General features: G+C 41.6%; 1 protein-coding gene across 1 annotated transcript in view; it reads left to right on the top strand.

The window, feature by feature from the left end:
* The window catches only part of LHCGR (luteinizing hormone/choriogonadotropin receptor), a 54,841-nt gene that overhangs the window by 21,833 nt on the left and 18,924 nt on the right, over positions 1 to 14,084 (top strand). Inside the window, exons 3-6 of the mRNA XM_028517495.2 lie at positions 2,183 to 2,257; positions 5,278 to 5,352; positions 7,186 to 7,260; positions 7,349 to 7,426. Of these exons, the coding sequence (XP_028373296.1) occupies positions 2,183 to 2,257; positions 5,278 to 5,352; positions 7,186 to 7,260; positions 7,349 to 7,426 (303 nt within the window). The remainder of the gene's footprint in view (positions 1 to 2,182; positions 2,258 to 5,277; positions 5,353 to 7,185; positions 7,261 to 7,348; positions 7,427 to 14,084) is intronic.

Raw genomic sequence — 14,084 nt, 5'->3', positions numbered from 1 at the left:
AGAGCAGCCTAATAAGGCAGTGTGATCTCACTTTCATGTCAGATGTAACTTCAATCCTTTGCCCTGGGGCTCAGGTTCTGTGACCCAAGACTCCATACACGGAGAGAGAACTCTCTCAGTACTCCAGGATTCCTGCATCCTCCTTAATGTCAGTCTGAGTCAAAGGAACGTAAGGGGCCTTTTAGTTTCCAAAGAACATCTCTGATCTTAACAATCCACTGGGCTTTCAAAGCAGTTGTAGCTCCTACAGGAACCTCTGACTGCTCTTCAGGATATTAGCAAGCAATGAGCATAGGAAAAAAATAATTCCCTAAGAATTAGTGTATATTATAAGAAATTCACTGCAGGTTACAGAAATATCAGTCTGCTTAAACCTAATTCTTACTCTTCTTTTCTCAAGTTTAAATGTTGAGTTTTGGGAATTTTAAGATCTCCTGGTGAGAAGCAGCCACAGTTAAATGAACAAACCATTAGTGGGAATAAGATGAATCAGCCCAGGAACCAATCCATTACTGTGTTGTCACAAAAGACATCAATTGCCTCAGGCTCGGCCTTTCTGTGAGCTAAAGCTCTCATCAAGTCTGAAGCCTTCCGTGAATGTTAACCTTAAAAATGTGCAAATGTACAATTGGTGAATTTGAGACTTTTTTCTCAGCTGGCAGTAAATGGTAGCTTATGTTAGGGGTTTAGAATAACACTGACATTACCTACATGCTTGGGGGTGGTATATGGCAAAACTGTTACCTTTACTTTGTGTCTTTTTTAAAAAATCAATTCATTCATTAGTCCATTCATTTGTTTATTCCCATTGTGCCAGGCATTATGATGCCACCAGGGTTCAGAAGTGAATGGGACATACTCCTTGTCCTCAGTTTGCTAAGAGAGTGGGAAAAAAAAAAAAAAAACAGTCAAAGAAATAGAATCCAAGGAGGACACTATGTGCAGGAGTTGACCACACAGCAATTGCCTCAGAACAGGATTTGGGGGAAGGGGATATTATGAAACAATGAATTCAACCCAAATTAAAACCTCCCTAGAATAATGGAGTTGGGAACCCAGATAGCCTGATCCTGGTCCCAAAACTGCCCTAAAAACACTAGATGCTAGAGGAGCAGCCACTATGGAAAACAGTAGGAGGGTTTTCAAAAAATTAAAAATGGAACTGCCTTATGACCCACCATTCCCATTTCTGGGTATACATCTGAATGCACCCCTATGTTACTGCAGCAATGCTAAGATATGGAAGCAACCCAAGTGCCTCTCAATAGACGAGTGGATTAAAAAGCTGTATAATGCATTTACTCAATAGAATACTACTTGGCCATAAAAAAGAAAGAAAACTTACCATTTGTGACAGTGTGGATGGACCTGGAGGGTATTACGCTGAGTGAAATAAATCAGCCAGAGAGAGAGAAATACCATATGATTTTACTTATACATGGAGTCTAAAGAACAAAATAAATGGACAAACAAAATTGAAACAGACTCATAGAGACAAAGAATGGACTGATAGTTGAAAGAGGACAGGAAGTTGGGGGACTGGGTGAAAAAAAGTGAAGTGATTAACAAATACAAATTGGTAGTTATAAAATAGTCATGGGATGTAAAGTACAGCATAAGAAATATAGTTGATAATATTCCAATAACAATGTATGGTGCTGGGTGGGGGCAAACACTTGTAAAGTATATGATTGTCTAACCACTGTGCTATACACCTGAAACTAACACAAAAAATATTGAACATAAACTGCATTGAAAAAATGTTAAAGGAAATGATATGGGTATAAATAAAATGTAGATGGAAGAGAAACACTAGGTGACTCTCTTCTTAGACATTCAAGTGTCAGAGCTGCAAAACAAGGGAATCTGAATACATTTTCTCAAAGGGACTGTCCACTTCTAATAATCTATGACGCTGTGTCATAATGAACAAGGGAGAAAAAAAACAGGGGTTACTGAAACTTGCATTTCAACAGCACCTGGGGTGTAGGTGCCCATCAGTGCTCCTAAAGGGAGATGGTAGCACTGTACGGCGTGAGGAGAGCTGAAGGCACCCGTGTTCTTTTTCTAAAGGAACACACTGGAGCGCCCAGTTGTTGGGCCACGTGCACAACTGCTTATGATGCAGACACAGTCATTTATTTCATGTTTCTTCTTTTTTTTCCCTCTCTCTCTGCCCTAGTGAAATTTCTCAGAGTGATTCCCTGGAAAAGATAGAAGCCAATGCCTTTGACAACCTCCTCAATTTGTCTGAAATGTAAGCATCAACTAACAGATCATTCACTGCTATACGCTATTACTCTCACTGGCTGAAGCCCACTCAGTTTTTGTATTCAAGCATCCAGTGCTAGGAATCCAAGAGGAAAAGACTACAGCAATTACCAGGTCTGGGCAGGCACTAATTTCTCTCACTGCAGTGGCCTTGAGGTTGCCATGGTGACAACTGCTTCTCCCTGAGAGTTGTATAAACTCTGAAACATCACAACACCAAGATGGAAATTAAAATTGACATTGTGGAGCCCTGCCAAGTAGCTCTTACCTTAAGGAAGGGAGGGTATGAAATACTTGGGCCAGTGGAAAAATTTGGAAAGGAGCTTAGAAATTATGAATTAGTTCATTGGGAACTGTTTGGACATATTCATTCATTCAGTAAATGGTTCTTGAACACCTATCACGTGAAAGCCCTGTATTGCACATGCATTTGTAGGGTTCGTTGTTGTTATTGTGATATTTTAAAATTGATTCTTAAAAAGTATCCTTTCCAAATCATCCTCTTCCTCCAATTTACAAAAAGGATGGGAGAAGACTGGCTTAATTCACTTTTTAGTTGACAAACTTGTATCCCAAAGAAGTTAGCTGACTTGCCTGATGTCACACAGTAAGCAAGCCAGCTGGGACTGTAAATCAGGTCATGTAACTCCTAAACTGGACCTCTTACTGCTGCCTGGTTGGGCCCAAACCTGAGCTCTTAAAACAAACTTCCCCTACATAGGAGTTTGGAAAGTTAAGGGAAGAGGAAAATATGTTACCAACAAATAGTTTTTAAGTGCTTGTGCTTGGTACTTATTTTCTCTAGAAGGCTCGGAGAGGTAACGTGACCAATGCAGCACCTTAGGCAACGGCCGGGCTGGGATGCAAGCCCAGCCTGTCTTTCTTCAATGCTTGTGCATTTTCCACTATACCAGAAGACCTCACTGTGAATGGTCTAATTAGCAATTATCTGAAGAGAATTAATTGATCAGTATGATGATAGTGTAGCCAGGGAAGTGAGAATAACTCACCAAACAATTATGGGAAATCCAAAATAATAGGTATTTAAGTACTAAAGGTATAGTCTAAACTTGTCTGTGAGGTAGAACTTCGTGAGGTCCACATTACAACTGTAGAAGACAGTCCTATCCCAGACCTAGAAATCTGCAATTTAAACACACTTCCCAAGTGATGCTGATTCAACACAGCTTACGTTGAGAACTACAAGAACAACTTGAGGTAAACAAAGCTTCTCATGAGGCAAAGCAACATTTATCAACAGGAAGAAAAATGAAGTGCTCTAAGGGAAACTGCATAGACTTTTCCCAAGGAAGGCCCTGAGATTAGGGTGTTAGCTCTACACAGGTCCTCTTCACTTTGCTCACAGCTGGGTCCCCAGCATCCAAACAGTGCTCGGCACATGCGGGAGCTCAATAAATGTTTGTTGAATGAATGTATGGTTAGATAAGTGGTTTAAGGTCAAACCCCAAAAGATCCTTAAAAGATAAAAGTCCCTTCTATCACACCCACATATGGCCCACAATTGCTGGATTCCATTGTAAAAATAAGTACAACAAAATATCACTCACCTTTAAACAATCAAAAGGACATACAAGATTAGGTACCAATGGTGGGTAAATATGGTAAAAAGGAATGCGCACTAGACCTGGACTCAGAAGAAAAGGGTTCGCCTCCAAATTCTGCTATTTCTCAGACAAATCATTCAATTTCCTGATTTCATTAACTATGATAATAATTGTGAACATTGGTTGAAGCTTTATAGTGAACCACACACATTGATTCCTTTAAAATTCAGGGGTGTCAAACTCATTTTCACCGGGGGCCACACCGGCCCTGCAGTTGCCTTCAAAGGGCCGAATGTAACTTTAGGACTGCATAAATGTAACTGCTCCTTAACAGTTAAGTGAGAGCTCAGAGCTACCACCAGGTAGAAACAAGGTGCCAGGCTGGATAAAACAAGGTGGAGGGCTGGATTCGGCCCTCGGGCCTTGTGTTTGCCACCTGTGCTTTAAATCATTGACCACCCTATGAGGAAACCATGATGTAAGTGATATATCCAAGGCCATACAATTAGTAAAACCAGGATGTGAAAGCAAATTAACTCCAGAAACTACCCACCTAACCATATTTCCTCTACATAAGAGTAATTATTGTTTCCTCAGGTGGTTGTTCAATGGCATTTACTAGCCTTTTACTGAATCCAGAGTAGACAGGACACAGCAACTGTGGCCTCCTCTCAAGGGTCAAAATCACTGGTGGAACTAGGGAGAAGGACAGTAACACCACTGTGATGTTATGGCTCTACTTTTACAGTTTGCAAAGCCCTGCCTTGTACATTATCTATACAAGTTATATAATTACCTATCAACCTGTGAAGTACGAAGAGTGTGCATTATTATTTCAATATTACAGAAGGGAACACTAGCTCAGAGAAGTTAGGAGACTGGGCCTCATCACACAACAAACTGTCTACAGAATGAACATATTCCCAAAATCCAAGCCCCTGGACTCTGCCCTGCTGTTCCACAGATTGGGTGACCATCTGGATAACTGGTCAGTGTGGCTGCCAGTCTAATAAGAAGAGACCCAGGGTTACCTGCAGGGGAGAGTAGCTAATTTGCTCATCTCTCCTAGGAGCAGAATCTCCCACCGCCCCAGTGTGCAGGCTCCACGGTGTGACAGGACCTACTTGGCCAGGAGCCCTGGATACTGATGCTGCCTGGGGGCAAAGAGGGGAGGAGGAGGTGGAACCGGGGTGAAGGGGAGTTGAACAGACTCCCAGCTATGATGCACCTGCCTTGGCAGAATACTGAGAGCAGAGCTTCCTGGAAATGGCCACTGGCTCACACCATGCTGTTTCCATCCTGGGGTCTCAGGAGCTCCTCTCAAGCACTTGATTTTATTGATGCTGTTTTCAGCCAGCAACCTCTGGTGACCATGCTGTCATGTGTGCCAAACAATACATATCTAGTAAACTGCTGCCCGTTTTCCCTTCTCTCTTTACAGACTGATCCAGAACACCAAAAACCTGGCATACATCGAGCCTGGAGCGTTTACGAATCTCCCCCGGTTAAAATACTTGTGAGGAATTTCCCTTTTTAAGCAATTGGGAAGGGGAAGGTGGGCATCTGATAGAAATCAGAACAATTCCAAGGTTGGAAAAAAAGTTTTTAACCATATACTTAGCATTATTTGCATTTCCATCTTCAGTTCTCCGAGTTAATTTAGCATTTCTTGTCAGCCACTGTGCTGACATACCTGTAAGTGGTTCTCAACACTGTCTGTGCCAAATCACTCTTTGCAGTGATTTTCAAATGGGCGGTGGGAAGGGGGCGGGGGGTCATGACACTTTAAAAGGGTGAATCAGAATCCCTAAGTCAAGGTGGTGATGTGGAAAGAGGCGAAAGTGGGAAAGACAGTCCTGATTTGACCCCCGACCTCTGACTGAGAATTACTGATCTCCTTTATCTCATTTCTTCATTCATTCATTAAGCGAAAACATTTTACGTATTGCTTTCAGGTAGGCACTGTGCCATATAAACTAAATCATTATTTTCTAATTCCCAGTAAGTCTGATGAAGTCCACTAGGTAGAATTGTCAGGTGAGCACCACTGTAGCCCTGCAGATTCACTGCTTTGCCAACAAAACCAAAATTCCTGAAATCTGATACAATCTATAAATGTATCACTCTGGGTCTTCTCACATATCAAGTACTCACACAGAAAAATTTAAATCCCTCTGACATAGATGTTCTCTGTCTCTTCTTCCTGATAAGTTAAATTTCATAAACTCTCCAGAGGACACAAAGTCTACAAAAAAGAAAAAGGAAAGAGAAAAGAAGGACATTTTCTCTGGTGTTCAATGCCACCTGTGCGGTCTGGCTCTGGGGCCCCTAGGGGAGCTGCTGCTGGCAGTAGGGTGGCTCCTTTGGCAGCTCCAGTGCTAGAGAACTCCTAACCCAGGTGTTTTGCTTTTCCAAATGTTCAAGAGGTCTATAGCACACATAAACACCTCAGCATTAACCACTTTGGAAAAATATAAGGAAATGCTGGAACAGAAATTACTGACTACAGCCCCTTGCTATCTAAGAATCAGTGTCTTTATTAAATAGCATTTTCACCTCCCCGTTAAAAAAGTGACATCTCCTCAACCCCAGTACACGCTGCAGTCTAAGCCCATGCTGCTACCACCAGCCACAGACAGGGCAAGGACTCAGTGTGATCTGGGGTAATGGGTCAGGAGGAGGACCAGAGAGAGCCGAATGAGAAGCTGAGGTGAGATGAGATGTGAGGTGAGGTGAATGAGATGATGAAGGTCTTCCCTTCATCGTCACCAAAATGCCAGGCAGTGCACATCAGTTGTCCAGAGTCCATGACTGGCGAATTTAAAACTCGGTTGGGGGGAATTCATGTGCCAAGACTCCCCTAAAGGAGTCCCATTCTTGTATGATAAAATACCCTCCAATTTGACCCACCACTGCAGCCTCTCTCTTCTTTGAAGTTTAAGTAAAAGGTGGAGGGAAAAGGAGACTTGAGTAGCTCAGATAATCAAAGAATGTTTAATGATTTCAGTGAGATACAAGGAAGAACTTCCTGATATAATGTGAAAGTGCAAGTGATATGATAGGTAAAAACAGGGTGGAAGTAAATATAAATGAAAAAGACCTGAAAGTTTGGTCCCAGCCCCTAGGCCTCTAAATAGGAATCATTAGTGCAACTTGTCCCACAGTGTCCTGGGCTTTTAAATTCTCACAGCCTTCCACAGCTAAAAGCATGACTGATGAAGCCAAACTCAATATTTTTAAATGTAATAGTATTTGCAAGATGCCTTTCTATGTTTTTATCTTTATGCCTTAATAACAATCGCTTGTACTCATTCTCTGCACACATCCCCACCTTGCCCCCAAATCACAGGAGCATCTGTAACACTGGCATTCAAAAGCTTCCAGATGTTACAAAGATCTTCTCTTCTGAATTTAATTTCATTCTGTAAGTACCAGGCTGATTGCTATACATAACAGTTTTCTATTTGCAGCTAAAATTTGGAAAGTAAATATTTCTCATTTCATTCCTCAAGGGAAATTTGTGATAATGTACACATAACCACCATACCAGGAAATGCTTTTCAAGGGATGACTAATGAGTCCACAACACTGTGAGTAAACTCCCAGATTCGTGTTCTGCCACAGAGCCCCCTGCTATTCTCATTTCTAGCAAAAGGCGATCTCTTTCTTGTCTTTTACCATGTCCCTCACTCTCAGGTGACATTCTTTTTGACCTCAAGTGCCAAAGGTGAGAGGAGTTGTGTGGGATCGAAGCTGGGTCATATGTTCACATGATAACCAAGCAACCCATTCCATTTCAAATTAATCAAATGGGCCCTGAGGATTTACAGAACCCGCATTTCCAATTGATGAAATTGTTCCATGCATCAGTGGAATGCTTTGAAGCAGCAAAGAGACAGCCTGAAGGGGAGTGCTTAAAAGAGAGCACAGAAATTTCAAGTTTCATCAGAGAAGAACTTGGAAAGATATTCTCCAAATAGGTAGAGTAGTTGATCAATGGACCCTGCTCTCTTTCTTCTCCCTCTCTCTCTGATTTTTCACTCCCTGGATGTCTTGGTGTGTGAAGCAACACCATCCATGCCCATTCCTTAAACCCCTTAATATTAAATTTGAAAAGAATATCTTCTTATTTGACCATCACTCATCAAGTTATTAGGCTCAAAGGCCCTGACCCTTTCATGCTCTTTCCTAAGGTCTTGCTATTCAGAGTGGTCCATGGACCAGCGTCATCAGTATCTTCTGAGGGCTGGTTAGAAATGGAAACTCTCAGGGCCATCCTGAACCTACTAACTCAGAATCTGCATTTTCCCAAGATCCCAAATGATTCATGTGCACATTAAAGTTTGAGTGGGCATTGTACTAAGGTAACACAAGTCATTCTCTTCACTGTACACCTGCCTGACTTCCTTCCCTCTGTGATCCTTGCCATCTTCACATGGGGTGCCTTCCTTTGACCCACCATTCAGAAGCAGCATCCTGGACACCACATCTCATTTATTTCCAATGCCCTGTGACCCATATTCAGCTCTGCTCCACACATCCATATCCCTCTCTCTCACTTTGTGGTCATAGCCCATGGCAGGACTGTAATGAGGCAATAAGTGAGCTTGCCCTTAGAGAGAGGGAGACGGACAGACAGAAAGAATGGATTGGATGACCCTGAAATAAAGTAGCTGTGAAGCGAGAGGACAGACAGTCTCAGAGGACTCTCTTTTATATCAGTGGATTCTAAAAATTGGTATCAATGGTACGCTGCAGTTGTATAGCAGTTTTACTTTGTGTAGGCATAATCCAACACATATAATTGTTATGCTACAAAGTTGTGGCCCCAGCTCAGTATTTCAATCAAAAGAATACAGAGCAGAAAACAAAAATTTCAAAGTAAGTAAAATTCTTTACTTATAGTTCCTAAACACCTTGAAGGCAACTGTAGATCCTGGAAAAACTTCTCCACAGTCTTTCTACTCCCTCACTTCCCTCACACACCACAGCTCTTCTAGCTGTTTACAGTGTCTCTGACTCACTGTTACACGTGGATCTGCAACTACTCGTCTCCATCATGCCTCCTGTCAGAAACGGGTATCACAGAGAAAACACTGAGTGGAGGAGTACTGCATGTGTTAGGATTGGGTGTCTTCCCAATGTCTTTATTGAGAACACAAAAGACATATAAGATCCTTATCCTCGAGTAGCTCATAATCTCAATGGGGGAAAAAAAACATGAAATAATAAAAGAAAAATATAAGCCAGTAGATATTCACTGTTACAGTATGTGGTACACAGAAATAAGAAATCTTGGAGAAGTCCTCTTTGGCTAGAGAAATCAGAGGAGACTGCAGAGTAGAGCTGAGACTTGACTCAGACCTCATAGACCCAGCAACCTTTGTTAGTATTTAGATAGCATTTATTAAGTGCCTGCACTGTTTTTAATTACTTAAAAAAACACATTTAAGTCTCACAGCAACCCTTTGAGGTAGGGACTATCACCCGCATTTTTAGATGCAGAAACCAAGGTACTGAGAGGTTAAATAATCCAAATGAGGGGACAGCATGAGCAAAAGCATGGCTGTGGGAGGAGGAAAACGGGATGAGGCATACTCACTGGGAGTAAACATCCTGCTTAAGGAATGGGAAATACATTTAGATAAATATCTATATATAAAAAGGAGTAGAAAGGAGGTGGATTACAGAGGGTCTTGAATGCTGGGATAAAGGGTTAAAGGCTTAGAAGCAACCGAATAAAAGTAGTAAGAACACCTGGCTGGTGTGGTTCAGTGGACTGGGCGCCAGCCTACAAAGCAAAGGATCACTGGTCCAATTCCCAGTCAGGGCACATGCCTGGGTTGTGGGCCAGGTCCCCAGTAGGGGGCGTGTAAGAGGCAACCATATGTTGATGTGTCCCTTCCTCCCTTCCCCTCTTTCTAAAAATAATAAATAAAGTCTTAAAAAAAAGTATTAAGAAGAAACCACCCAATAGAATAGCCTTTATTTGAAGATCACAAATAGCCATGACTTCCTTTGATTTTGACCTAAAAATAATCAGGAACTAATAGGTGAGGAGACATATGTATAATGATGGGAGTGGAGTGGAATAGGAATGAAAGGGCAGAAGACTTGGAGGAATATCCCCGTGGATTGTTATTTTCTTACTGACAAGCTCACAAGACTGGGCCACCCACCGAACTTCACAGAACAACCAAAGATTCCTTTTCACACATCACATTTCAGCATGTGTACACAACAGCTACATAGTAGTTTTATTTTGGGACTATTACTTTATGTTAGTAATGATTTTAAGATGAATAGTGCCTACCAGCAGGGTATAATTGCCCCACCTCTGAAGTTAATGAGGGTTGTGCATCCTTCTCCTCTAAAGAGCCTGTGGGGGCATTGAGCTACATCCCCTCCTCACTCTCAACCCTGCATCTGCGAGGAGAGAGGTCAGTCATTTGTTTGGCACTTGTTCTCAGCTGAATGGGCCCTTCTGTAAGCAAAGAATCATGTGGAGCACCCTGCTGAATAAGGTTATTACAGTTAAAGAGGAAAGCCTGATTTTCTCACCTAATGAAGTTCTACTCCCTAATTATAAAAAAAAAAAAAGGCAAGCCTTCTCTCTTCATGAGTAGTAGTTTTGAAGATTTTGGTTTTTGTGGAACCTTTCCTGCCCTCCCTGACCCAAATCTGTACCAGCTGTGAGCTTATTTAATGAAAACAAAACACTTCACTGGATGCCGGAGAAGCTGAGTGAGGCTAACGCTAAAACTACACATTACACTCTGATGTCCCTTTATAGCCGTTTGGCCTTTCACTGAATCTCCTCAAGAGGCCACTTTGAAATGCCCTCCTGGGTAAGCAGGATTTGTTTGGCTGCACAGCCTTTAAAATATTCTAGATCACTGGTCATACCAATCTCAAAAAGTTGATAACCCTGATTCACATCTAAACTCCACAAAGAGAAGGAAAGGTCAAAGCAAGTAATTCTCTAAAACCCTTTAGAGAAAAGATGACCGGTGAAGATGACAAGATTTCAGGTTGTGCCTGTGACAAGCCACAGTAGAGAAAATGCTTGGCATTGCAATAGAAAGCCTGGGTTATGGTCCCGGCTCTGTGCAGCCAGCCTTAGTCAAGTCATATCGCCTCATACCTCTGTCTCTGTCTGTCCAACGGGATTATTAATACCTTCTTGTGCAAATTTAATCACCATCTATGTCTACACTGCACCATCACAATTAAATGCCAACATTCAGCAAGCCGGGCTGTTTTAGACCATCATGAAAACACTGCGTCACATCATCTCATTCTAAATATTTTTATTTGAAATTTTAACTGATAATTGGAGTCGCTCTCCATGTCTTCCCACTGACAAATGGAAAGGACAGTACAATAAACTTCTCTATATACCTTACCTAGGTTCACCTACTATTAAGAGCTTGCCCCACCTACTCCATTTTTTTATGTGTCACTGCATACAACACATTTCCCTTTTGCCAAGCCATCCAAAGAAGTTTGTGGACATCATGATGCCACATACCTAAATACTTCAGCATGTATCTCCCCAAAACAGGGACATTCTACATAACTACAATGCCATTAAACTTAAGAAAATCAACATGAATTTAATGGTGTTATCCAACCCACAGTCCATATTCAAATGAAAATGTCTTTTATAGTTTGTTAAACTCAGAATCTAATCAAAGCTTATGCATTGCACTTTCACTGATATGTCCCTAGTCCTCCAAACCTCACCTCCCACCCTACCTCCAAGCTCTACACCCCTGCCTTCTTCTGTTCTGTATGACACTGAATCCTTTGAGGGGCCCAGGCCAATTGTCTGGCCTCATCTGACTGTATTGTCATGACTAGATTCAGGTCAACATTTCTGCAAGAACACAACAAAGATGTTATGTCTCTCCCACTGCATCAAACCAGGAGGCACATCATGTCCCCCTGTGCCACCTCTTGGCCATTTAGTTAAGGTAGTTAGTGACTGACAGTCCCACAATCATAAGGGTACATATTTCCCTTTGTCATTACTAAGTAAATTGTGGTGGGATCATTTTGAGTTTGTGTGACTATGCCATAGCCAAAAACCTTTCATGCAATGGTTTCAGCATCTATTGATTATTCAGCTATTAGATATGGAATGACAAAATGGTAATTTTAAAGTATACCATTCCTCCACATTTATTAGCCAGCACTCTTCTGTAAAAAAGAGTTTTCTTTTTCCTTCCTTTTATCTCTCACTCTCTTTTGCTTTCTCTTTTTAAATATGGAATGTGGACTTTTAAAAAAAATTTATTCAATACATTATAATCCATTGTTGTCAGCATTTCTTGAATATCTGTCATCTTTTTACTATTACATATGACAAAGTCATCTAAGTTGACAAGGACTTGACTGAGGCGGAAGGAAACACAAGAATTCAACTGCTGTTGAAAAGCAGGAGGCACCACCAAATCATAGAGAGAGATCTCCTGCCATAGAGGCTGCAAACCCCACAGAAATAGGGGAGTTCTGATGAACATTCAGACTAGTGTCCTGGCAGCAGATAGTAGTGACCAGTGACAATTATCCATAAAACCACTGCCAGGGCAGCCACTAGAGAAATGTTTTTATGCATGAGGAATTATTCAAATATAAAAGGACTTCAACCAAGTACCACATGAAGAAGACTGTGGGGAATTTAGGATCCCCCTTCTTTGAGATTGTGTTTGTATAGTTGTTTGATTAAAATTTGCTTATAGATATACCACCAGGAGGCATATATTCTAAAATAGTATGCTTTGCCCTTCAAAAATGGGGGCCACTTTTTGAGACCCTGAGAGGCTGTAAACATAAATTAAGCTTTCTTCTTTGAAATCACCCAAAACTAGGTGGCTACGTGATCCAAGAGAGAACTATGGCAGAACATTAATGTCACCCCAGAAATGCTTTCACAGCCCCATGAATATTTGGAGTTTTTTACAAGGCAGCGTTCAGAATGAAAGTGTCATCTGTGGTTAAGTTCTAAAGTCTGAATATTATTTTGAATAAAAAGGTGCCATTCTCTCTGTTTGAATCACAGTTACTGACATTTGAATAGAGAACCCAGACAATGCTTTAAAGTAAAGTGCAACTGTTATAATAGAGGAGAGGAGGGGGAAATTCATTTCTGTGCCTGTGACAGCATCCTCAAGGCAAAGGAGGCCCTTCCAACACCATGAGGTTTTGGGAAAAAGTTATCTGAAGTGACTCTCCAGATGTTTTAAAGGGCATAAAGCATTGTGCGGGCCTGACAACATGAGGTCTCCCATTTGCATTTGTAATTTCTCTGGACTAAGGAAGCCAGTCTTTTAATCAAAACAATGCAGTGCATTCTATTGTGAGTCTGGTAAGAACAGAGATGCAGAGCAGCTGCTGAAAAGGAAACAATGAGCCATATTCTTTGGAAAACTGGCACACGCAGGACTCAAGCTATTAAAAAAAAAAGACATGAACAATGTCCAAATGCACAAATGTCAATGATGCCAACCCAGACTGAAGGTGGCTGAGGGCTTTCAGAGAGTGAGTACATTTGGGGCAGCCCTGGCCACTGAACTGACCTGCTCCACCTGGGAACAGAACAACCCTACCCCTGTGGAGTTTGTTTAAACAGGTGGCTGCATTTCATGAAAATTCTGTCCAGAGCATAGAAAGGGAGACCATTTACCCCATTCTGGTCAGGAAGCTGGAGGCCACTGTCAAATATAAGAGTAATAGGAGCAACACATTACATATTTACTGTGTTCCAGAACCTGTTTCTAAGTCTTCAACATGTTTACTGTTTAATCCTCACAATAGCCTTGCGGTCAATACTATTATTATCACCCCTATTTTCAGATTAGGAAATTGAGACGCAGAGTGGTTAAGTAGCTTCTCCAAAGTAAATTCAGCTCATAATCTTGCAGACCTAACTTTGAGGTGGTATTAAGAACATTGTACAAAAAAAGTACAAAGTCCTAATATGTATCAAAACTAGGATCATCAGGGCAGCACCTAGCAGTGCTGGGAAATGGTGTCCAGACAACTGCTGTGCCAGAATCAAAGTAGGGGCTACTTTTCCTTGATCCACTACACATGCAGCTTTCTCACTTGCAAGGCAGAGAAAGCAATAAGAAGACTAGACTCAACTCAGTTCTGGCCAACAGATTACCCGGTGCGCACTGTGGAAATGATGAGAACTGCATCAGCCTATGACATACCCTAGGGCAAGGGGTCCCAAAGTGGCAC

The sequence above is a fragment of the Phyllostomus discolor genome, chromosome 6 (genome assembly GCF_004126475.2).
Source record: "Phyllostomus discolor isolate MPI-MPIP mPhyDis1 chromosome 6, mPhyDis1.pri.v3, whole genome shotgun sequence".
Taxonomy (NCBI): Eukaryota; Metazoa; Chordata; class Mammalia; order Chiroptera; family Phyllostomidae; genus Phyllostomus; species Phyllostomus discolor.
This window is presented reverse-complemented; position numbering and strand designations above follow the sequence as displayed.